At 34.5% G+C, this 25,190-nt stretch overlaps 1 protein-coding gene and 1 non-coding gene across 2 annotated transcripts in view; one reads left to right on the plus strand and one right to left on the minus strand.

Annotated features, from left to right (window-relative positions):
• The window catches only part of LYPLAL1 (lysophospholipase like 1), a 42,604-nt gene that overhangs the window by 8,468 nt on the left and 8,946 nt on the right, over positions 1–25,190 (plus strand). Inside the window, exon 3 of the mRNA XM_077759531.1 lies at positions 15,554–15,723. Coding sequence (XP_077615657.1) covers positions 15,554–15,723 — 170 coding nt within the window. The remainder of the gene's footprint in view (positions 1–15,553; positions 15,724–25,190) is intronic.
• On the minus strand, positions 4,242–4,359 carry LOC144228070 (small nucleolar RNA SNORA40). Its single transcript, XR_013334115.1, has one exon. It is a non-coding gene; the product is annotated as a small nucleolar RNA SNORA40 (small nucleolar RNA).

A 25,190-nucleotide genomic window follows, 5' to 3' on the forward strand; every position in this document is an offset into this window, starting at 1 on the left:
TAAATAATTATTTAATCAATGAAAACAAAAACACTAATTTGAAAAGATATACGTGCTCCTGTGTTTATTATTGCAACATCATTTACAATAGCCAAGATATGGAAGCAACCCAAATGCCATCAGTAGATCGATGGATAAAGATGTGGTGTGTACATGTGTGTACACACACACACACACTCACACACACACACAGGAATATTGCTCGCCTATAAAAAAGAACAGAGTCTTGCCATTTGCAACAACATGGATGGACCTAGAGGGTATTATGCTAAGTGAAATAAGTCAAAGAAAGACAAATACCATGTGATTTCACTTATATGTAGAACAAAACAAACAGGGAGCTCCTGGGTGGCCCTGTCAGTTGACTGATATCAGCTCAGGTTGTAACAGTCTCGTGGTGGGATTGAGCCCAGCATTGGGCTTTGTGCTGAACATGGAGCATGGCTGGGATTCTCTCTCCCTGTCCTGCCGCCACCATATCTCCCATGTTCATGTGTGCACGCTTGTTCTATCTCTCTCTCTCAAAATAAATAAATAAACTAAAAAAAAAAAGCAAAGAAACCAAAAAACATACTCTTAGATATGGGGGGGGGGAGAGGGTTGGGTGACCTAGATAAATGGGATTAAGAGGTACAAATTTCCATTTATAAAATAAATCAGTCACAGAGATGAAAAGCCCAACGTAGGGAATATAGTTGTATTAATTATACAATAATGTTGTAATAGCGTTTGACAACAGATGGTGACTGCACTTATTGTAATGTATAGAATCGTTGAATCATGCTGTGTACCTGAAATGAATATAACACTGTATGGTAATTATACTTAAAGAAAAAATTATATTAAATAAACGTAAAAGTTTAGTAGCTGGTCACACCAGCTACATAATTTTAAGTGCTCTTTAGGTATATGTGTCTAGGAGCTACCATTTTGGACAATGTAATTTTAGACTTTTTTTTTTTTTTTTTTACAAATAGTTAATTGTCAAATTAGTTTCCACATAACACCCAGTGCTCATCCCCACAAGTGCCCTCCTCCATGCCCATTCCCCCTTCCCCCCACAATTTTAGACTTTTAAAAGGAGTTCCCATACATAGTATGTTAGGGGCTACTGTTCTAGATCAATTCATCATTTTTATCTCAGTTTCTCATGACTTACAGTTCTTGAACTTGTAGGATTTCTTTTTTTTTTTTTTAAACAATGAGGTAGTGTAAATTATTCATTCTCAAGCAAGGATGATTCTCCCTCAGAGAACATTTGCAATGTTGGGAGATGTTTTTTGGTGGTCACAGCTGGCTGGAGGGGACACCGGAGGAGCCTACTGGCATCTCCTGGGTAGAGGCCAGGGTTGCTGCTAAACACCCGACACTGCATGGGACAGCCATCACCACAGAGCATTAGCCAGCCCCGAATCTCAGGGGTGCCTAGGTTGAGAAACCCTGCATTAAATTACACCTCTATTCCACACATACTAGATGATTAGTATCTTGGTTCTCCGTTAGGAAAAAGATAATGTTGCAGTGTGATCAGCTGTTTATATTTTAGAAAAACAAATATCTGAGATACTTAAGTATGAATGGCATCATTTTCTTTGAATCAATACAAAAAGAGGTTGAGATTGTAAGTAAGAACAGGTCTTTATATACTAGACTTCCTTTATTTTTAGATTTAATTATTCAAGGTCAGAAACATTAAATACAAAATTCCACTTTTCTTAAAAATTTACTCTTGAGAGCATGAAATGTGAAGCTTTGCTTCCCTGTTTTCACTAGTTCTGGGATCCCCAAGATGAATAAATAAAAACCTCACAATTAAATACAATTTGCAACTTCCTATTAAGGAATTCAAGAGCTTTTCAAACAATTTTCAGAAAGAGTATATAGACCTGCATTGTGGAATATTACATTTCAGACCCCTGTTCTTGATGAGAGACATCAAATAAAACAGTGAAATGAGACACGTATAATTAAGGATAGTAATGCCATTTAATTTGCTATCAATATAAAAATCAAGTAAGTTTGTGAAATATGTTTATTGCTTTCAGTCGTAAATACCAGAACCCTCAACCAACCTAGCAAAGTTATTTTGTTGAAATATTTGGTAAGTTGTACATTTTTTTAGCTTTGCTATATTTCATTGGGCCTTTTCTGCATTGGAAATCAAATATGTCACTGATCCAGGATTACCAGTGGCTCTGAAAATTTTGACTTTTGATCTACTACTAAATGTTGGAAGGGCTCTTATGACAAGCAAGATTTACAAGCAAGAACTGGTTCAGTATTTTATCATATGAGAAGATCTGTTTCAACATTACTGTGAAATCATTTTTGTTCTGTGAATAGTGCAGATATCAGCAAGTTTTAATTCTAGTTGTCTCTGACTCCCAGAGCAATTAGAAACTTTATTTATTTTAATAAATTTTCATTTTAATTTTCAGGCGTGAACCACATAGACTGCGGATTTTGCAATCTGAGTTCATCTTACATCTCACTGCAGTTTTGGTTCATGCCATTTTCCTTCTGTTTTAGTGTAAATATTTCAAGATTATTTTTACATAAGTACATAGGCATTAAAGGCATTGTATGGAGGTAGTTAAGACACCAGATAGTGTTTATACAATTCAGTAATATTTTATTCTCTTTGTTGTATTGAAATTGGTGATGATGCTTTCTTAGTTTCATGGTGAATTAAAATGTAATACATTTTAAGGTTTTCATGTTTTTAGACTTACTCTTCTGTCCCACAAATTATCGCTTCTTAGTTTTTTTCCCATTAAATTATGTTTGGTAGTTACATATTTTGAGTCCTGTTCACAGTCTGGCCTCTTTTTGGTATGCCTTTTTTTGCTATTTCCTTTTCCTCTGTCCAGCCCTAATGCCCTCAGATTCTAGGACTATTAGTGGTGATTGTGTATAAATATAGTTAATAAAACTTTGTCCTAGAGGAACAACATGTTGGAAACCTTTTGCATTTTCATGACTAAAAGTAAAAACTTGAGTAAAGCACAAGTATCATAAAAAATAGATGACCACTGCTAAGACTGCTATCCTGTCTTTAATGCCCTAATCTCTTCCTTTAGTTTTGCAAACGTGAGTTTATGCTAAACATACAAATTCTGCCTTCACTTAAAACTATGTGATGATTTTCCCCTGTAACAATTTCTTGTTAAAATACAGAAAACTGTTTTAATAGCTATAGAATATTCTTTACATTTTATTCTGTTCTAGACTGTTTATGTTTCTATTCTTAGTTTATCACTATGCATACCTATTTATCCTATTCTGATTTTCCTTTAGGAAAAATTCCTAGAAAGTACTCAGAGGCCTTAAAGCCAATTTCTTTTTAGTTAGGGGATTAACTTTCCTAAATTGTTTTCTAAGAATGGACAATTTGCAGTATTACCAGCAGTGTATCAGGATACCCATTTTGACTAACAGTTACTAGTATTAATTTATTTTCAAAACAGATCTTAATTTTATTACTGAGGGTCTCTAAGGGTTATCAATTATCAAATAAACAGTGCTTTCAATATCACTAATTCAGCTTAGCTGTTTACTAACCTAATGTATTTAGATAAAAAAAATAGAGAACTATGTGATTTTTTTTCCCTTGTATGCTCAAAATTATTTTTTTCTTTATTTTTAAAGTTTATTTATTTTGAGAGAGAGAGAGAGCACGAGCAAGGTGAGGCAGAGAGAGGAGAGAGAGAATTCCCAGTAGGCTTCGCACTGTCAGTGTAGAGCCCGATACAGTCAGATCTCATGAACCATGAGATCATGACCTGAGCTGAAATCAAGAATCAGAGGCTCAATCAACTGAGCCACCCAGGTGCCCCCATTCAGAATTCTTTAAATGTTTTTTCTTGATCACCAAATTGTTATCTTTACAATGATACCTACTTTATAATTTAATAGCCTCTTAGAAGATAGCAGACTAAAACGCAAAATATAGAGAAGTATCAAAATAGGAACACAGTACTAATCTGTTGACAAATTCTGAGGTTTGTTAATGGATATAAGCTTTGGAAATATATGTATAGTCGTATTTATGTTTTATTCATTTTTGTGCCATTTATATTTAAGTGTCTTACATATTAATAAAAGTAAAGGTTATGTGATATATATCGAGTGACAAATACAGTAATATGTTAACAAATAAATTTGCTTATTATTCCTTCAGATGACTTTGGGTTAACATTCTGATGTGTGCTATACAATGTGGAATGTTTTTTTTTTTTTATCTTGTTCCTTCTTACATGTTTCAAAATTCATACTGAGCCATGAGTTCTGGGTTGCAAAAGAGGATTTATTTTCTGCACTTAGGTCTAAGTCTTTGTCCACAGAACTGATCAATGTGGAATCTTTGAGAAGCCAATTCTTCAGTTAAGGAGGAAAGTGAAGACTTAGAAGTATGTCATCTAATTCCTGTTTAAAATAAAATTGTTAAGGCCATCAAGGAAGAATTCATCAGTTCTGGGCCTTAATTTTCACATGTCTAAATTGAACAGATTGGACTAGATCTCTAAAATCCTCCTTTTGAATTTTAGTTGCCTTCAGATTTTATGCATGTACATAAGAACCAGTAGTGTAATACTCAGATTTTTTTTGCTTCAGGGTTAGACCAATAGGTCAGAGAAATATCCAAAATAAGTAGGCTATTAAGGATGAATGGAATTACTGTGGTACAGTGGTTAAGAATCTGATCTTTGGATTCAGCAGACCTATGTTTGAATCTAGATTTCTCTACTTAATGCTCTAAGATCTTGAACAAATTATTTTACTTCTCTAATGGTGTCCCAATTTCCTGAAGTGCAAAATGGAGGTAATAATTGTATCTACCTTAAGGAATCATTGTGAGAATATATAATGTTATTGAATATATATGTAAATTCCTTAACATGATGTCTGACATAAAATAAGCACTCAATAAATGTTATTAATAGTAGTCTATGATATCCTTGTGGCAGGATGTAGAAATATTATCCAAAGAATTAATTACTGATAATCCTTGAAGAAATTTTCCAGACCTGTGTTTCTGGGTTGTATTTTTAAGGACTATTTGAGTTAGCAGTTTTATTTTAATACACATGAGTTTTATTTTCATGTTCAAATTTCCAGGTGATGTAAAGCTGAGAAAAATAACATATTGAATAACTTGATCTGATAGTCTAGAATAGAGTCAGCAAACTACAGCCTGTGGTTTAAATATGGACAACCACCTATTTTTATAAATAAAGTTTTATTGGAGTACAGCCACACTTTCCTATTAACATGTTATCTATGGTTAGTTTTGTGCTACAAAGCAGAGTTCTGTAGTTGCCAAAGAGATTTTATGGTCCACGGAGCCTTAAGTATTTACTCTATGGCTTTTACAGAAAAAGTTTGCTGACCCCTGGTCTACAGCAATAGCTTTCAGAATTTAATCAAAAAAATTTTAATGTTTATTCTTGAGAGAGTGTCAGAGCATGAGCAGAGAGAGGCAGAGAGAGAGGGAGACACAGAATCTGAAGCAGGCTTCAGGATTCAGATGTGGAGCTTGAACCCGTGAACCAGGAGAACCAGGAACCTAAACCCATGAACCCATGAACCAGGAGATCATGACCTGAGCTGAAGTCAGACGCTCAACTGACTGAGCCATCCAGGCACCCCTTGGAGTTTTTAAACTCCACCTCACAATAGGTTATATATTTTACTTGCTGATCCTGTACATACATGTCAGCAATTAAAGTATTACAGATGCTAGAGTGTGGGGTTGCCAGATTTATTTAGCAAATAAAGAAACAATATCTGGGACATACTTATACTAAAAAAGTATTTATTGTTTATCTGAAATTAAAATTTAATTGGTGTCCTGTATTTTATCTGCAACTCCATCTGGTTGTTACCCCCGGAGAGTTTGGTTTAATTGGTTTGGGATGTGGCCAAAGCAGAAAGATTTAAAAGCTTCATTTTTGATTCTCGTATGCAGCCAAAGGTGAGATCCACTGGTCTAGCAATCATAAAAGTCTGAACAAGGTCACTATGGGGGAAATGTAACACAAGCAGTCAATTCAAGAGAAATTCACAGAGTAGAGACTGGGAAAAATTGAAAATTAGGGGAAAGGAGAAGGTGGTGATGTTAAGGTAGAGGGAATCTATGAGAAAATGGTACATATAGTGATTGACCACGCAAATGTGTTTTGTTTGGGGCATTTTAAATTTAGCACACTGGCCTGACATTCATGAGTTAGCACCTAATTAGAAGGATCGTTTTTAAATTTTACAGCTAATTTGAAAATTGGAAGTTTAAACTGGAAGGCATTTGTTTTAAAAATACATTGTCTGAAATAAGAATCATCTGGGCCGTTATTGAAATGTGGATTTTTAGGTTACAACCTTTTAGATTCTGATTGAGTAGGTAGGAGATAGAGATCATAATTTGCATGTTAAGGAGCACTACTTCTGATGTAGGTAGATTTAAAGTGTCTACCAACCATTTGTACGCAAGTATATGAGCATATTTGTTGGAGGAAAAAAGATTATAGAATCTTCCTTCCCACTTCTGAAGACTGAAGCAGATTTTTGGGTGTGACCTGGCCCTCTGTGTAGTTTTTCAGCATCAGAATTTGAGAGCTGTTACTTGGTAAATGTATGTTAAATTGAAATGGACTTTTAAAAACAGTTGTGCAGGACATAACTTTTTAAAATGTCTTTATTATTTATGTGCTTGGGATTATTTGAGATACTAAGTTAGGGAAAAAACACTAATCAAAAGAAAGTAAAAGGAGGGGAAAGGTAGCTAAATAAACCATAAACATTGGGAAGGTTACATACTATATTATTATTAAATAAAGTATACTTCAAGACATTACCAGTTATAAAAATGAGCATTTATAAGCTAAAAGTAGTTATTACAGAGGAAGACAATAATCCTGCATGGGCATGTACTTAATAATATTGCTTATAACTGACCGAACTAAAGGGAGAAATAGATTAATCTACAGTCTTGGTTGGAGATTTTAATATCTGTTCTTCAGGATCTAATAGAACAACCTAGAAAACTAATGGCCAAGTGGATATAACTAGAATACCCAAAACATTTGGATATTAACAAAATTTCTAAATAAGAAATGAAATAAAGGATATCAATACAAATTCTAAAGGCAATGAAAGGAACTATACTAAACAACTTTATGGCAGTAAAGTTGAACAATTAGAGAAAAGATACAAATTCCATGAGAAACACAAATGATCAAAACTGAAACAAAAATAAAAATCTGAATACTCTCATAAAAAAAAATTGAATTCTTTATCAGAACCTTCACACAAGAAACCTTCAGGTCCAGATAATTCCACTAATAAATTTTATTGAACCATGAAGAAAGAAATAACAAACATAAACTCAGGAAACAGGAGCATTTCATAACACATAATAAGAGACCATTGTAACCCTGATAACAAAACCTTAAAAACACATTAAAGAAAAGAAAACTACAAATTAGTATCCCTCATGAACATATAAAATTCCTTAATTTAACTTAACTTTAACAACTTAACACTAGCAAATCAAATTCAGCTACATATAAAATGGATAACACATTATGACCAGATGGGGCTTATCCCGGGAACGAAAGGCTGGTTTGACATTTGAAAACTCATTAGTGTAATCACTGTGTTAACAAAATGAAAGATTAAAAAACATGTTTTTCTTAAAGGATACAGAAAAAGCATTTAACCAGTTCATAAAGAAAACTCTCAGCTAATAGGCAAAGAATGAAATTTCCTCAACATAATAAAAGGTGCAAAGGAAAAAGCTTGTAACAAACATCATACTTAATGGTGAAATACTGAATGCTTCCCCTCTACAATTACACAGGAAGGAGGTTCTTGATTCTGTTCAACATTGGATGGGTGTTCAACCATGTACAATAAGGCAAAACAAATAAAAAGAATAAAGATTGAAGAGGATAAAGTAACACTGCCTTTATTCTCAGATGATATGACTATTTACACAAAAAATCCTAAAGGATCTATTAAATAACTACTAGATATAAGTGAATTTAGGAAGACAGTAGGATACAAAAACAAGATAACTAAAATAAAATGTATTTTTATGTATTCACAACAAGCAATAGTATAACATGTCTTTTTTTTTTATCTTTTTACTTTTAACCAATCCGTATTTAATGTGGGTTTCCTACAGATATCATGTTTTTGAGCTTTGTTTTTTCTCACTAACCAATGTGATAGTTTTCATATTTTAAGTGATTTGTTTAGACCATTTACATTTAATGTAATTATTGATAATGTTTGAATTTAAGTCTATAGCTTTGGTTCCTCTTTTTCCCTGTGGATGATTTGAATTTCTTTTAATATTTGATGATTTGAATTTTTTTAATATTCCATTTTATCTATTTTTTTCCTTGATTGCTCTAGGGATTACAAGATACATACCAAACCTTTCACCTAGTTAGATTCTCACCACTTTACATGAAATGTAGGAAGCTTACAATCATATAGTTTCCTTTATCTCCCCTCCTTTTTATGCCTGCAATATGTATTCCATTTATCTACATTGAAAACCCTGTCAAAACACAGTTATAATTTTTGTTTTCAACAGTGATGCATATTTTAAAGAGCTTGAGAGGAAAACAATAGTCTATTATATTTACCAAGTTGTGGTCTATTACAGCATGTCAGTATGTTTTGATTAAATTGTAAATTGCCATTTTGACTATAACGTATTCCTTCTCCTCAACCCTATTTAATAGATGTTTTTAATCAGCTAAGCTAGGGGCATATTAAGTAAAAGTCGGCAGTTAACTTGCTGTGTTGATTTAAATGGAAAATATTGCTTCATTTTTTTTTCATTATTAATTTGGACTCTATTTAATTGAAGTGCTCAATAAAGATTTTTGTTTCTGTAACACACTTGTATTTGTAATTAGAGGTTTTCTTGGTTTGGGGCTTACTATTAGAATTTCCATCTTAAAAATAAAGCAATTTTTAACAAGCCAATTAATAACTTATATGATGATATAAATTGCTCTCGTTGTTTTGAAAAATTCTAAAAATAATAAGATTTGCATAGTGCTTCTACTTTTTGATTACTATTTTCCAGTGAAATGTATGTTTATATTTTTTATTAAATGTATTCCAAAACAGGGTTAGGTACTTTTGATTTAGATGTAGATAACAATGGATTCATTTTTACTTTATCACTTGGGATTCGATTTCTGTTTGAAGCCCAGTAATAAGGCGATCACTCCCCTGATAACAGTAGACTTGTACTTGAAGTACACTTCACTGATAAGGAACCCTACTCAAAACAGCTATTTTGAAGAAATAGTTTTACTTCTGTGGTAATTATTTTAAATAGTACATTTAAATACCCATTAGTATGTAAAAACTTTTCTTAGAAACTTGGTGGTGTGGTTTTTTTAAGCAACAAAGGAAAAATTTGACCTTTTACTAGAAATCACAATATGGATTTTACAAAAATGAAAGTTAAAAGATATTCAAAGCAAAATAAACTGATTTTAGGTATTCTCTTATTTCTAGCTGACCCAAATTATACCCATGTGGCACAAATGATTACTGGCATTCATCATTCAACAAATGCTTGTTCTTAGCACTGAGGGAATTGCTGTGGAAAAGATAAATGGAAAATAAAAGAGCAACTAAATCTATAAATATCAAGTAGTGATAAATTCTGTTAAGGCTGATAAATAGGATAATGGAAGAGAGAGAGAGAGAGAGAGAGTGTGTGTGTGTGTGTGTGTGGTAGGGTGGAAGGGAGGTGCACTTTAAATTGTAGGGTCAAAGAAGGCTTCCCTAAGGAGGAGGGGACATTGGAGCTGAGACCTAAATGGTCAGTGGGAGCCCACCATGCAGAAATGTGGCACAGAGCATTCCAGGTGGAGGGAATATCAGATGCAAAGCCTCTGGATCAAGAATGAGGCTGTCCCTCCAGAAGAAAACCCAGAGCAAAACGTGACTGGTGATTGCTGCCAAAGTGCTGTGAAGTGACACACAGGAAGACTGGGGCCAGGCAGTGTTATCTTAAAGGTTATGAATGACCTTTTGATTTTATGACTTTTAGAGAACACAGATCAAATCAGAACTTGGTATCAAGCTGGATGTCAACTCTTTCGTTTTTTAGTCTTGGACATCTTATTCCAGCTTCATATGCTACCAGTGTGTGTGTTTGTTTGTTTGATTGATTGATTGATTTAGTAGCCACACAGAGGTTCTTTGCCGAGCATATATGTTTATTGTGGTAATGTCTGGGCTGTCTTATACCAGGTAATAAAGTGATTTACTTGAGGGAAAAGGTGAATGAATATAACATCTGTGCCAGTTCATTTAGCTGTTTTAAAAAACAATCTCCTTAAGCGTCTGACTTTGGCTCAGGTCATGATCTCTCTGTCTGTGAGTTCGAGCCCCACATCAGGCTCTGTACTGACAGCTTGGAGCCTGGAACCTGCTTCAGATTCTGTGTCTCCCTCTCTCTCTGTCCCTCTCCTGCTCATGCTGTCTGTCTGTCTGTCTGTCTGTCTGTCTCTCTCAAAAATAAACATTTAAAAAATTAAAAAACAGTCTCTTATGCTTTATTTAAAGGTTATTCTAACATTAATAGAAATATGCATTTTAATAACATTTTCTTAACAAAACAGTTCTGAAGTATTATTTATCTCCTTAAGTTTTCCCAATTATCTCCTTCCAACAAATTGTAATTTTCTTAGAGAATCGAGAGAATAAAACACTGAATTGGTGACATTTACATTGGGATTCCTTCTCCATGGAGTATCTATCTATGATTAAGGAAGGTCCTGTCAAAGAGAAAAAGTCAAGTGAGTGTCATTTTTTTTCTATTAATGGCTGAGTTCCCAGAATGATTCATATTTTAGCCTATGATATCATCCTTATTTAATAAGTATTTAGACAGAAAAATACTTAGAGAAATAGCAGAATAAAATGAAAGGGAAGTAGAAATAATCCAAAAGAGTAATAGTCTAATTCAAGCTTTAAAGTGAGTGTTGTATATTCAGTTTTCATTCAGAACACTGATATCGATGACAAATTGAATACAGTTTGGGATTCATTTTGTCTGACACTGACATTAATACTAGTAGAAAGCACCTGCTTTCATTTTCAGAGTGCTTTAAGAAAGTTAATCCTGAGAAAGGGATTCTTGGAGATGGGAGGCTTGAATGCTTTCTGTGTTCTCTCCCCTTCTGATTCCAATTTCTTTACCTCTCTTGAGCCAAGCAGCTTCTGAGGTCAGAAGGACTGCAAGAATGAGAGAGAGGGTAGGTTCTACTAGAGTCCTAGTAGAAATCTGATGTGAAATTTTGTCTCCTGTGCACCCACTGAAAGCCTGGAGAACAGTGCAAGAGGAGCCTTGTATGAATGTGGCAGATCGTGGGAAGAGCTCAGGCTGCACGAATCTTCCCTCCTCTCAGATTTATGTCAGAAAATGTTAATTCCCATACAACAATGCAGTATTAGTTAAAACCCCACAAGACTTTTAAGGAGTATTTGAAATCATTTTAAAAATTACTAAATATTTGATTAATTTCTTAGATAAGTGAGAAAGAATGGATGCCTGAGAGTAGGCAGAGCAAGTCTGAAAAAGAGACAGGTTTTGATGATGATAGAGAGTAACTGTATTACTCAACTTCAGAACATCCTGTAAAGCCACTTCAGTGCAGTCAATATGATCCTAACACAGGACAGATAAATACAGCAGAACAGAATAGAGATTTCTCCACCAGCATTCTTTACCTGAATCACAAAGCACAGGAAATGGTTTCAGATAGTGTTTTCTTAATTTCCCCAAGGATAATACAGAACTAGTGCCATTCTAGATGCACTGGAGAGAAGTGCATTTATTATATATGGTGTATGTGTTAGGCATCAGGGCTTAATTCTCACAGAACCAAGTGAGAGAGACTAGATAAGCCAGAACTATAAAATTAAATATATGGCAAAAATGAAATTTCACCTGGGAGAAAGATAATTTTTTCTTTTAGTGGTAATACAGACATAATTGATTATCCATATGGGAGAAAATGAACTTGGACCCTTATGGCACTTCGTATATGAAATAAATTGCAGGAAATTTCAAGACTTAAATATAAAAATGAAAACAAAAATCATAGAAGAAAATTTTGATTTCCATATGTAAACCCCTATGGATTGGAAAGAGCCTCTTAAATCAGGAGACCTAGAAATTTTAGCTTTTTTTTTTTTTTTACAAGAGGACATGATGTCAAATGCAATTATTTTCATCTGATTTTTTAAAAAGACCGTAAATACATAATGTCAATACGTAAAAATAGATATTAAAAACACTAAAAGTACAAATGACACCTATTTAAGTATCAGTTATAGACCAAGTGCTCTTCTAAACTGATAAAAAGAATCGAAACCACAATAGCAATGATACAAATAGGTAATTCCATTTGTGTTGAGTTCTAGAACAGAAAACACAATCTGTAGTGATAAAAGTCACTTAGCATTTGCCTGGGAAGTAAATGGAAATTGCTGGCAAAGGGCCATGATGAAATTTTCTGAAGTAAAAGGAATGTTCTGTGTCATTGTGGAGATGATTACGTTCTCTGGTCTTTGTGTACTTAAACATGTACTTTGATGAATGTGAGTTATACCTCAATAAAGTTGATTTAAAACTATAGTTGATACCCTTAAACATTTTAAAGAATGTTAGCACCTGTTGCTGTTAGGGTTGTGGACAAAAGGATGTTCTCTTTTCTTGCACAAAGGTGAATTTTTTATAGCCTTAATGGGAGTAACTTTGAAATATCTATAAGATAAAAACTGTATCTTTCAATCCAGCAGCCCTGTTACTTGGACTGTTCCATAGGAATAAAAGTCCTAGTACATAAAAATGTATGTACAAATATGTTTAATGCCACACTGTTCTTAGTGGCTAAAACCTGAGGACCAAATAAATGCCCATTAGTAGGGGAATGTCTGGTGACACTGTAGAACATCAGTATTAATTATACTATGTGAAAGGATGAGTTCAAACTCTATCAGATGGAAGGATATCCATAATCTTGTTCAGGAAGAAAGCATGATGCACTTAAGAAAATCCAATTGGCTATTTCATATTTGAAAAGAAACTAGTGCTTTAAAAAATATCCTATAAAGACGTATGTTTTAATATATGTGTAAGAAACACATTCAGGGTTATATATTCTAAACCTAAACATGGTTTTCGTAGTGTAAAGAGCAGGACATGGGGGAGAGGTGAGAGAGAGAGAGGCAGTCGGGAGGTAGAGTGGCTCAGAGAATCAAAAAGATTTATTTGAAAAACATCAAAACAGCACACACATATACTTTTCTGTATTTGCAGAATACCATATGCCTTCATAAAACTAGGAGAAAATGTAGGTTTTTATGTACTGTTTTAGAGGGATATTCAAAATATACATTCAAATTTTAGATAGTGTATTGCAAAGTAATGTTTATAACATTCATCTGTTTTTGTAAATAAACAAAATCCTTTGTAGACGAGCTTGTTTTTAGATTGCTTTCAGTTTCTCTGAAGAACTTTCCAAATACTATCTTCTTGATTTCCAGGTGCCGAAAGTGGATGTCTGTTTATTTTGGAGTGGTATGATCAATACAGAAAAATTAGCTCTGTTCTCTTCAGTACCACCGGTTGTTCCCAAAGACTTAGTGTTACCCAAGGGCAGATCTGCACAGATGGTGGCGTCCTTTTGATCCAGTAGATGAGCGAATAGGATTGAATCTAACTAGATTTTAGGGTTTACTGAGGTTCTACTTGGTATTTCACTAAAGAACCTACAGGTCTCAGTTGGTGTCTTTCAACCCTCCATTTTCATTTTTCTACCTATACATTTCATACTTTTATTTCACTCACTTTGGAGGGTGAGAGTAAACCACTTATTCCCAGATGGCAAAGTTGTAAATATAGGAGGAATTTTGCATCTGTGATCATCATTGGTTTAGATTTCTTTGAAATTATGATTGGTACTTAATTTTTTTTTAAGTTTACTCTTGAGAGACAGAGCATACATGTGCATGTGTACCCTTGAACTGGAGAGAGGACAGATGAGAGAGAGAATCCCAAGCAGGCTCCACACTGGCTCCACACTGTCAATGCACAGCCCAACACAGGGCTCAGACTCAAAAAGCATGAGGTCATGACCTCAGCTGAAATCAAGAGTCAGATGCTTAGCCAACTGAGCCACCCAGGTGCCCCTATGATGGGTACATTTAGCACTGGTTGTGTTTTCTAGAGATTTCTTGCATGGAACATAAATCCTATTTTCACTGTCACATAAAGAAAGACAAGCACAGTTTGCTTAGTAGAAAACAGTTTCTTTTATTGAACCCTTCTATCCCTCATCTTTGGAAAACCTTTGTTTCCATGTTTATCTTATAGAACCTTGGGTACCTCTGCGTTTGTTTAGAGGGACATCTAACATTGTTTTCATTTCCCTTCATTTACCTTTACCAACACAGGACATGAACACAGGAACCCTTGACCCCACTGTAATTGGTTAAAACAGAACATTTGGAATACCTTGATACACACACACACACACACACACACACACACACTCACTTTAACAGAACATTGCAGAGTATGAATATACAATGAATAAGTTAAGATTCACTAGTACTGTAACCATCCCACCTTATACATAAATATAAAGCATCTTTTAAGATCAGTTTTATTTAACAGATCACCCAATTCAGAGTATCTTCTCACATAAAACATAAGTCCAATGAGGCACCCAACTTGAGACCCAAATGATGTAAACAGTATGGAATATCTGAATGATAATCTGCTTCCAAAGATTACTTGTATCCCCATTAAACTCTGATTTCAAGGTTCCTGAGAAGATAAAAATAAATAAAATTCCAACTCGATTAAAAAAAATTGAGCCCCTATTCTAAGGATGATCTGTATGTGATCAAGAAAACTCTTAAATTATTAACTTCTCTTTCATACTTAAGTGCTACAAATTAACCACTTTTTAAAAGCATTTTGGTTAATCTTTTTTTTTCACTCTTCAGGTATTAAGCTTTTTGCAAAGATAAACATTATTCAATTAGCTATGAATTGGAAATTCATAGGAAATTTTGATCCTATATTATGAATGGGGGGGAGGGAGGAGGGCCTAAGGCAAATCAAAATAAATTAAAAAAATAGTAGAGCTGATTAATCAGTCATTTAAATTGAGCAGAAGAAAATATACACATGCATACTATATATGTTAATTTTATAATTATATAGTATATATGCAATTCCTTTTATGGGCTTTTCTGGAAAATTTATCAATCTGAAAAAATGGAGAGAATAAGGAAAGATGAGTTGGCATTAGTAAATGTTAATGGAATCAATGTAAGTACAGGGAAGTTAATGCAGTATGCCTGAGGCTGCTTTTCATATGAATTCTTTAACTTTTAAAACATGGAGGAAATTGAAATTATTCAACATGGTAGTATTTTAAAAATTGAAATGTCCATTTTTAGTAACATTCCCTTTTCCATTTTTTTCCCTGGTTTTAAACAGGCCATATACTCCTATGAAAGGACAAATCTCCAATGTATGGTTTGACAGATTTAAAATCTCTAATGACTGCCCAGAACACCTTGAATCAATCAATGTAATGTGTAAAGTGCTTACGGATTTGATTGATGATGAAGTAAAAAGTGGCATCAAGAAGAATAGAATATTAGTAGGTAAGTTCTTTAAATGTTGGTAAATTTCTTTCACTTTTGTCTATACTTTGAACTTTACTTGCAGTATTATTTAGAAACACCTGTATATCACTTGACCTGTTCATTGTTTCAAATAAGAGTTTACATATTGAAAGTTTCAAAATATTAAAATTAACAGCTCCTGAAACTTTAACTCATTTCATTTTTTAATAATAACATAATTTGAAGGGCACCTGGGTGGCTCAGTCAGTTAAGTGTCTGACTTCAGCTCAGGTCATGATCTCACAGTTCACCAGTTCAAGCCCCACGTTGGGCTCTGTGCTGACAGCTCGGAGCCTAGAGCCTGCTTCAGACTCTGTGTGTGTGTGTGTCTCTCCCTCCCTTCCCTACTCGGTCTCTGTCTCTCTCAAAAATAAACATTTAAAAAATTAAAAATGAATAATAATAACATAATTTGAGTATTCCATGTTTACTATTCAATTAAGAGTTTATTCATTTCAGTTTTTAAAACATTTTATTTTAATTAGCTTAAGTTTTATAAAAGTGTTTACGGTTACCATGACTAAGGTAGAGCATACAATCAAAATATAATATAAAATTCATGAAAAGTAAACCCTTCACAGTATCACAGGAATAAGACATTTGTAAACTTTTATTAAACTTGTCTTCAGCAATCTCTCTTCCCAAGGGGATATAATATGCCTCTCTGTAAGCTGTTTATTGTACTTAATGCCCTTTTCTTTTTCTGTAATCATCAAATACATAAACTATTAAAATCTCTATTTCTATAATACATAGGAAAATGAGATTGACTGGGTAGAATGTGAATGGTACCAGAATGTTTTGGTGAAGGAGTTTTATTTTCAAATATAACTATTCAGTTTAAAATGACTTGTATTTAATGATGAAATTATGAGCAAATTAGCTATCTCTATCATATTCTAATTAACCTTAAAATGCATATTGGGATCTTGTGTAGACAAAATTTGATAAATTAATAAATTGCCTTTGTGTTTATTAAAGTACTGAATTAGTCATTGACTTGAGAGGCAGTTAATATGATGAATAAAATCCATTGTCTTCTGCCTTGTCTTCAGCTTCCACTTTTGTTAGTTAAAAGCAGTGAGCCCTCTAGCCCAATAACATCACCTTCCTGGTCCACTGTTTCAACACCTAAATATAAAACATAAATGAGGGTGCCTGGGTGTCTCAGTCGGTTAAGCCTCCAGCTTTGGCTCAAGTCATGATCCAATGATTCGTGAATTTGAGCCCTGTGCACAGCCTACTTAGGCTCTTCTGTTTCCCTCTCTCTCTACCCCTCCCTCACTTGTGTGCTCTCTCTCAATAATAAATAAGATTTGTTTTAAAACATAATGGAAGTGTTGGGAAGACCATGAGGAAGGGTATCTAACTCAGTGTAGGGGTAAACTATAGAACAGTTATAAAACAGAATAAAAAATGTGGGAATATATGACTAAGTCTGTCTTTCAGTCATTTAGCAAATATTTTCTAAGTTAGGGTGTGCCAGGCAATGTTAGATCCTCAAAGAGACACACAGATCAATAAATAAGGATCTGTGTCACAAATGGTAACAACCTGGAAGTGCCATAAGGTCTTTACAATGATCACTATAGTGGCAGTAAGCCTGTGACGAGTGCCCTAAAGCAAAGTATCTGATGGCTCTTCGAAGAGAATGGTCATGTGTATTTCCTACTTCTTCCCAGCACCCATCACAATTCCCGGCATAGAGCAAATGCCTAGGAAATTTATAATGAACCGCATGACCTGGTCAATGAATTGCTGATTTAAGTAATTAAGTTCCACAGGAATTCAAAGCAGAGATCATATGTATTTGAGGCTATTCAATATAATGGGAAGGTAGCAGTGACATTTGAGATTTGAGATGCACACATAAATAGTTTTAACTTCTGTAGTGTGGAGGTCTAGGCATAGAGAATGATAGGAAGTAGAAAAAGTAGTGCTTGTTGTTTTTATCTGTCTGGACGTTAGATGGCTTTAGCCGAAAGTTTGTTGTCTGACAAAAACGCCTTTAACTCTGGCAGCTCGGCCAACAGACTGCACAGCAGGATGGTATAGTGACAGATATAGGTTCAGATCTGATGTCTGCCTTGTTTACCACTGCATATTACATATCCTGCATTTCTGCCACCACACGTGTACTGGAAATAACAATACAACATCTATTTTCCTGGGACGTGGTGTTTATAAAATATTTGGCTCATTCTAGGCTCCCAAATTCTTTCCGGTTCCCCTTCTATCCTGTATTCTGTAGATGATTGGTGAGGGATGATCAAAGAAGGTCTGTGAGTCATTCAGCTCATTAGAACTGTGTGTCAGCAAAACTAATCTGGCAGGAGGGTTAAGTGAACAGATGCAAGGCTGTGTTTGTGTAAAACAATTACTGAATTTATCATTATAAGGTAACAAGATTCCGAAGAAATGTGATGACAGTGGGAAAAGAAAAGATTAGGGTAAGAAATTGCTTTGAGATAAAATTGCAAAATCTTCGTGCATAAAAAGGTAGAAAATATTCTAATTAGTACTCTTAATGTATATAAGCTAAAGATTCTCTCATGTTGACCTGTAACCTCCATCTGTGTGTCTCCTTCTGTCCCCACTTCTCCCTTCCCCATATCCGTCAGCTACTTCGTATTACTCATCTCTGAAAAGAGACTGTGAGGGACTGTTGTAATGTCAGAGAGCTAAGAAGAATTTTGAATCTGGGGGCCTGGGTGGCTCAGTTGGTTAAGCATCCAACTTCAGCTCAGGTCATGATCTTGTGGTTCTTGGATTTGAGCCCCACATTGGGCTCTGCACTGACAGTGTGGAGCCGGCTGGGGATTCTCTGACTTCCTCTCTGCCCCTCCCCAACTCACGCTTCCACTCTATCTCAAAATAAATGAATAAATTTTTTAAAAAATAGGAATTGAGGTTTATTTCATTTTGAAGCCCATGATTCTCCTATTCAATTTAACTGAACATTTTTAAGACTTGTAACACATATTGTCAAATTCCTTTCACAAAAAAAATTGTGCCAGTTGATACTCCTGTGACCCCTATTAGAATGTCCATCTTAATGCATCATCACTGAAAAATATTGCCTTGAAAAATATTTGCTAGAAATAAGTAAACAAAAAGTCATAATTAAATTGTACTTAATTTGTTATTCTCCTTCTCCCTCTGTTTGTTATCTGTTAACAAAGGAAGGCTTTTCTTAGTTGTCTATTAGTCTTTCCTTTTATGATTTTTTTTTTCAAATAATGTTTCAGTTTGAGAAAGTCTTTAGAACTTGGATAAATATTCAAATAGATTTTCTACTGGTTTTCTATAATGTGATTTATTTTTTACCTGTACTTCTTTGATTCATCTGGAATTTATTTTGCTTTCTTTTTACCATATCATGGAGATTTTAATATTTTCTGAAGTACCAAGAAAACTGTGTTAGAGTATAGTCTTATTCAGGGGCCTTGGGTGGCTCAGCTAAGCATCTGACTCTTGACTTCCACTGACGTTGTGATCCCAGGATTCTGAGGTCGAGCCCTGCGTCAGGCTCTGCACTGAGTGTGGAGCCTGCTTAAGATTCTCTCTTTCCCTCTTCCCCCTCCCCCACTCATGCTCTCTCTCTCTCTCTCTCTTAAAAAACAAACAAATAAAAAAAGAGTCTTATTTATAAAGCCATCAATAAAATGGTCAGTATTTTATCAAAACACCATTGAATCTGCAACAACAAAATTTCTTTTTGGAAGCTTTGTAGATTATTACATTACTGAATTATAAAATTTGAAATTTATGACAAAGCCGTATTAAAATGTTCTATGTTATAGTTATATATTGTTTTTTAATATAAAAAGGCAGGGAAAGAAAGATTTTTTTAGAATGTTTGAGGTGAGCTGATTGACTTCAATAAAGCCTCCTTCCTAGCTTTGTGAAAGAGACCACAAGTACATATACAAGGTGCTTTGTTCTTGTTACCTGTATTGTCAACTAGTCAGTGAACCCAAATCTTCAGTAACAGTCGGTAGCGTTAAACATGTACGCCAAAATACACATGATCCTTGACTTCTTAGGCTATGACAAAACATTCATTATATCACTTCCTCTTTTGTATGCTGTCTTCTGTACGTAGGTTAGCTTCTCATCCAAAACTCACTACTTTGTAGGCATAGGATCTCCTTAACCTCTATGCTTGGATGACAATAATAAGAGTACCTGTCTTACAGATGTGTGATAATTGAATTAGTCAATTCAGGCTAAATACTTGGAAATGTGTCTGGCATGTAATATTGAGACCGTTTTCTTGCTGTTATTAAATAGTCTTTATGCCACGGTCACTCCAAGAGCTGAAGGGCCCTGATAGACCATTGTTGCCCCTGGGGGACCTCTAGACAGCTCACTACTTCCTCCCCACCAGCTGTTTTCTTTTTCCTCAATGGCGCGCATGCTGGGTTTCCCACTTCCTTTTTTATACATTATGTAAACAGAAGTTACTGCTTAATAAGTTTCAACTGGTTCTTGTGCTTTTGTAGTAGCTTTGGTAGTACATTTTAAGTGAAGTAAGATTTAAGTGCTACTCATAACACATTAATGAAGGAGGGATTCAGTGGGAAATCAAAAGAAAAATGCACTTAACATTCTGATCAATTTTTTTTAATGTTTTATTTATTTCTGAGAGAGAGAGAGAGAGAGACAGCACGAGCAGGGGAGGGTCAGAGAGAGAGGGAGACACAGAATCCAAAGCAGGTTCCAGCCTCTGAGCCAGCCGTCAGCACAGAGCCCGACGTGGGGCTCGAACCCACGACCTGTAAGATCATGACCTGAGCCAAAGCTGGACGCTAACCGACTGAGCCACCCAGGCACCCCGATTCTGACCAATTTTTAATACACACAAACACAATGCATCACAGTGAGATTGCATTATTTTAAAAAATTCATTGCAAAAGGAAAAATTAGAAACTTTTAACATTGGAAAGGAAAAACATGGAGATAATAGGTAAAAAAAAATTGTTACCTTTATTGATTTTGCTTAACATGTGATCACATTTCTGATTTAATATCATAGAATATGTGCTTCTGGAGCCCTTACCTCTAAGATTATAACTGCGACCAGTGTGAGCTTCGTAAAACAGCACTGTGCTCTGTGTTTGAGTAGGTGGGAGCCTCTTCTGCGTCTGGTTTTATTTTGATTCATTGTATTTTATTATATGAAGCTTAGTTTTAAAAACAATTGTTCATATAATGTATATTTTCCACCTATCTGTGGGTAATCTACCTAGCTTGACCAGATCAAAAATGGCACTTCTCATACTAAATTCATCTCCAAATTGTTAATAACACTTTTAAGTCTTGGGAGTACCAAGAAAACTATCAAAACTTTGAGAGCCTAATGAGGAAGGTACAGAAGTAAGGTGTTCTAGTACAGCGTATTGTAGTAGAGTATATAAGGTACAATGTGAGCAGTGAGGAAAGAACAAGTAAGCCTTTGGAGGAGAGTTAGGAACTGCTTCTTAGAAGAGATGACTGCAACTGAGTTTTAAAGAATGAATAAAAATATGACTGGAAAACAGAGAGGGGCACATCAGAATCTCTGAGAAAATACTAGTTTAGTATGCACTCCAGTCCCCTAGGATTATCGATTTAGATACAGAGAATGATGTGATCATTTCTGAAAGCTTATGCTGATAACGCCATGGATGGTTGGCGGGTCTAAAAGCCACGAGAACAGCAATAAGTGCAAGGGAATGATAGCAACTAACACACACACAGTTTCACGATTTAGGGAACATGAAGGTGAATAAGATTATTACTTTTTTAATATAATTTATTGTGAAATCAGCTAATATACAGTGTGTAAAGTGTGCTCTTCGTTTTTGGGGTAGATTCCTGTGGTTCATCACTTATATACAACATCCAGTGCTCATCCCAGCAAGTGCTCTCCTCAGTGCCCCTCACCCCTTTCCCCCTCTCTCCCACCCCCCATCCACCCTCAGTTTGTTCTCTGTATTTAAGAGTCTCTTATGGTTTGCCTCCCTCTCTGTTTGTAACTATTTTTCCCCTTCTCTTCCCCCATGGTCTTCTGTTAAGTTTCTCAAGATCCACATGTGAGTGAAAGCATATATCTGTCTTTCTCTGACTGATTTATTTCACTCAGTATAATACCCTCTGGTTCCATCCACATTGCTGCAAATGGCAGAATGATTTCATTCTTTCTCATTGCCAAGTAGTATTCCATTGTATATATAAACCACATCTTCTTTATTCATTCATTGGTTGATGGACATTTAGGCTCTTTCCATAATTTGGCTTTTGTTGAAAGCACTGCTATAAACATTGGGGTACATGTGCCCCCATGAATCAGCACTCCTGTATCCCTTGGATAAATTACTCGTAGCGCTATTGCTGGATCATAGAGTAGTTTTCTTTCTTAATTTTTTGAGGAACCTCCATACTGTTTTCCAGAGCAGCTGCCCCAGTTTCCAAAAGATGAATTAGATTATACTTGAGGACATTATAGTCAACTGCAGATGTTAGCCATGAAAGCAAATTCTTGGTTTTCTCATCATCAGTGGAAACATATTGCTTTCTTATTTTATTTTTATTTAAGAGAAAGAGATAGAGAGCGAGAACAGGTGTGGGGAGAGGGAGAGAGATCTTGACCAGGCCTCACACAAGCATGGGGTCTGCTCAGGATTCTCTCCCTCAGTCTCTCTGCCCCTCCCCCACACTTGCTCACACACTCTGGCAGGCTCTCTCTCTCAAAAATAAATAAATAAAGTTAAAAAAAAGAAAGTGCTTATTTAATTTTATATGTTTATACCACACATGATTCCACATAGGGTATGATACAAGTTAGGAGAAAGACAGGCAATAAAATACTGACTTTAAATCACTTTCTGATTGTTGATAATATAGTTATTAATAAGTCCTGGATCAAATCTCATATCCTGCAAAATTATTAATAATGATAGATTACCCTGTCTTCTTCTTATTATATTAACAGGTGAGGAGTGTCCATTGTGCAGAATGTAAGCAAATTCATCGTACTGGATTCTGTCTCTGTATTAATATCTGTCTTAAAGCTCTTCTCCTATGTTTCTGTAGAATGTGAGAAATCAAAATGGAGAAAGGTATATAATTTTTCCCATGTGTACTGTTGTGCTTTAAAAGTATACATAGTAGTAATACTGCTAAAATTTTTGGCATTTATATTACACTTGACAGTTTTTAAATTGCTGTTATTATACATCATAATGTTTTATTTTTAGATAGTGTTTAAATTATAAGGTTGTTTTCATGCACAATATCCCTTTTGAGCCTTGTGATAGGTAAAACAGGAAATTATTATTCTCATTTCAGATGTTAAACTAAAATTCAAACAGGTTACTAGCTAACATAAAATTGAGTTGGGACTAGAACCCAGATCTTCTGACTTTGTTCCCTTTGTACAAGGATGGGATTCCTTTTCTGGCCACTAGGTGGCGATAATTTGTTAAGACAAAACTGATAAAATTTAGGTTTAGCTTTAATCTAGGATGTATAGAACCTAAAAAATGATATATCCAGATTATAAGAATTTTGATAATATGAGCATATGGTCAGAATTATGAAGCAGGGAGAATCAAGTGCTTCTGGAATTACACCTGAGTCATTTACATGGGTTTCTAAATACCAGTCATGAGGGAAATGGTTAAGGGAATTATGGTCTATTAATACAATTGAATATTATGTAACTATTAAGTACTCTATGTACACATAGAAGGAACTTTGTAAGTATGTGTTCAATGAATACAATTATGGATTTTATAATTCTGTTGACTTTCAAGTCAGTATGATATGAAAGAAAAAGCAAGGTACAAAAAATGGTACATGTAAGAGTTTAACTGTCAAATGAATTTTTAAAAACATGTCAAGGGGCGCCTGGGTGGCGCAGTCGGTTAAGCATCTGACGTGGGCTCAGGTCATGATCTCGCAGTTCGTGGGTTCGAGCCCTACATCGGGCTCTGTACTGATGGCTAGGTCAGAGCCTGGAACTTGCTTTAGATTCTGCGTCTCCTTCTCTCTCTCTGACCCTCCCCTGTTCTCTCTCTCTCTCTCTCAGAAATAAATAAAACACTTTAAAAAAATTTTTAATGTCAAAATTTTGTATGAAGAGTGAAATTTTGGATGACTCGCTTCTGTCTGTATGGTGAGAACACTTTGTATACTGGATATATATCATTGTATTAATTTTACAATATTGAAAATAAAAATGAAGAGATAATTGGAATTACCATGATGAAGATTAGCACCAGAATTTACAGGTTCCCTTTGTTCTGACCTTCTTCAAGTTTCTTCTGAAGCTCTTTCTTGAGCTAAAACTTAGAGAATGATAGCAGCTTTCTATTTTCTTTTAGCACATGTACGTCCTAATTAAACAACTTCTGTTTTTTCAACGACAATTAGAACTTTAAAGGTTTGTAACTGCTATTCTAACAGCTTTTCATGGAAGATGATTTTGTTTACCCTGTAAATTCTGTATCGGAGGAAAACTACAAATAAATACATATTCCCAAATCCTTTAAGACTTTATCATAGTTCAGTCTGAATTACTATAATACATAAGTTAAATGGAAGAATTGTTGAAATTTGTAGAGAGGCTAGATTTTATTACATTTTAAAAATCCTATTCAATTGGTGGTAAACTTGAATTATAAGTATTTTTTTCCTCTGGATTTTGTTTTCAGATAGATTAGTTTTTCCCAGTATAGCTTTTTATACATTGTTTCTGTTTTATTTTATTTAAAGAGTTCATAAAAGCTAGGTTTATTATTTTTTTAACATGTTTTATTCAGCTTGTTAATCTTAAATGTATGTTGAAATGTTAACTCTTGACGTTTTAATACTTTGCCAGCAACTATAAATATACATTATAACCATTACCTACAATGAGTTTACTATTTGGTATTTACTTATTGAACAGTATATTTTATATTGCATTTTAGACATTTAGATGGAAATTGAATTCAAATAACTAGTCTTTTGTGTTAAATTTTTTCTATTAGAAAAAAATACACAAAGTCCCTTTTCATAGTAAATCGTGATGCTGAGGGTGATTGTATTGTCAAAGATGGCTGGTGAGAAATTGCAGATTACTTCACAAGATTATAATTGGATAAGGGACTTAGATTAAATCTTTAATAAGATTTCAGTAAGTACATTTATTTTCATTGTAAATTGTGAGTATTGAACATGAAGTTAAATGTAGGATTCATTTATGTTTCTTCATAATGATATCTCATATGTGGGCAAATGTTTTCTCTTTTACTTTTGGTTTTATTCTTATTAGACTGGTTTTGTCCCAGAGGCTCTGAAACCACACAGAGTGGTTAGGTTTCCCTGGTCAATAAAAATGAAATGACGGAGGGGGGAATTTAATCTATAAAATTTTTTCAATATGTATACTTTTAAAATAATTTTTAAGTTACTTTTGC

The sequence above is a fragment of the Crocuta crocuta genome, unplaced genomic scaffold, assembly GCF_008692635.1.
Source record: "Crocuta crocuta isolate KB4526 unplaced genomic scaffold, BGI_CrCroc_1.0 scaffold556, whole genome shotgun sequence".
Taxonomy (NCBI): Eukaryota; Metazoa; Chordata; class Mammalia; order Carnivora; family Hyaenidae; genus Crocuta; species Crocuta crocuta.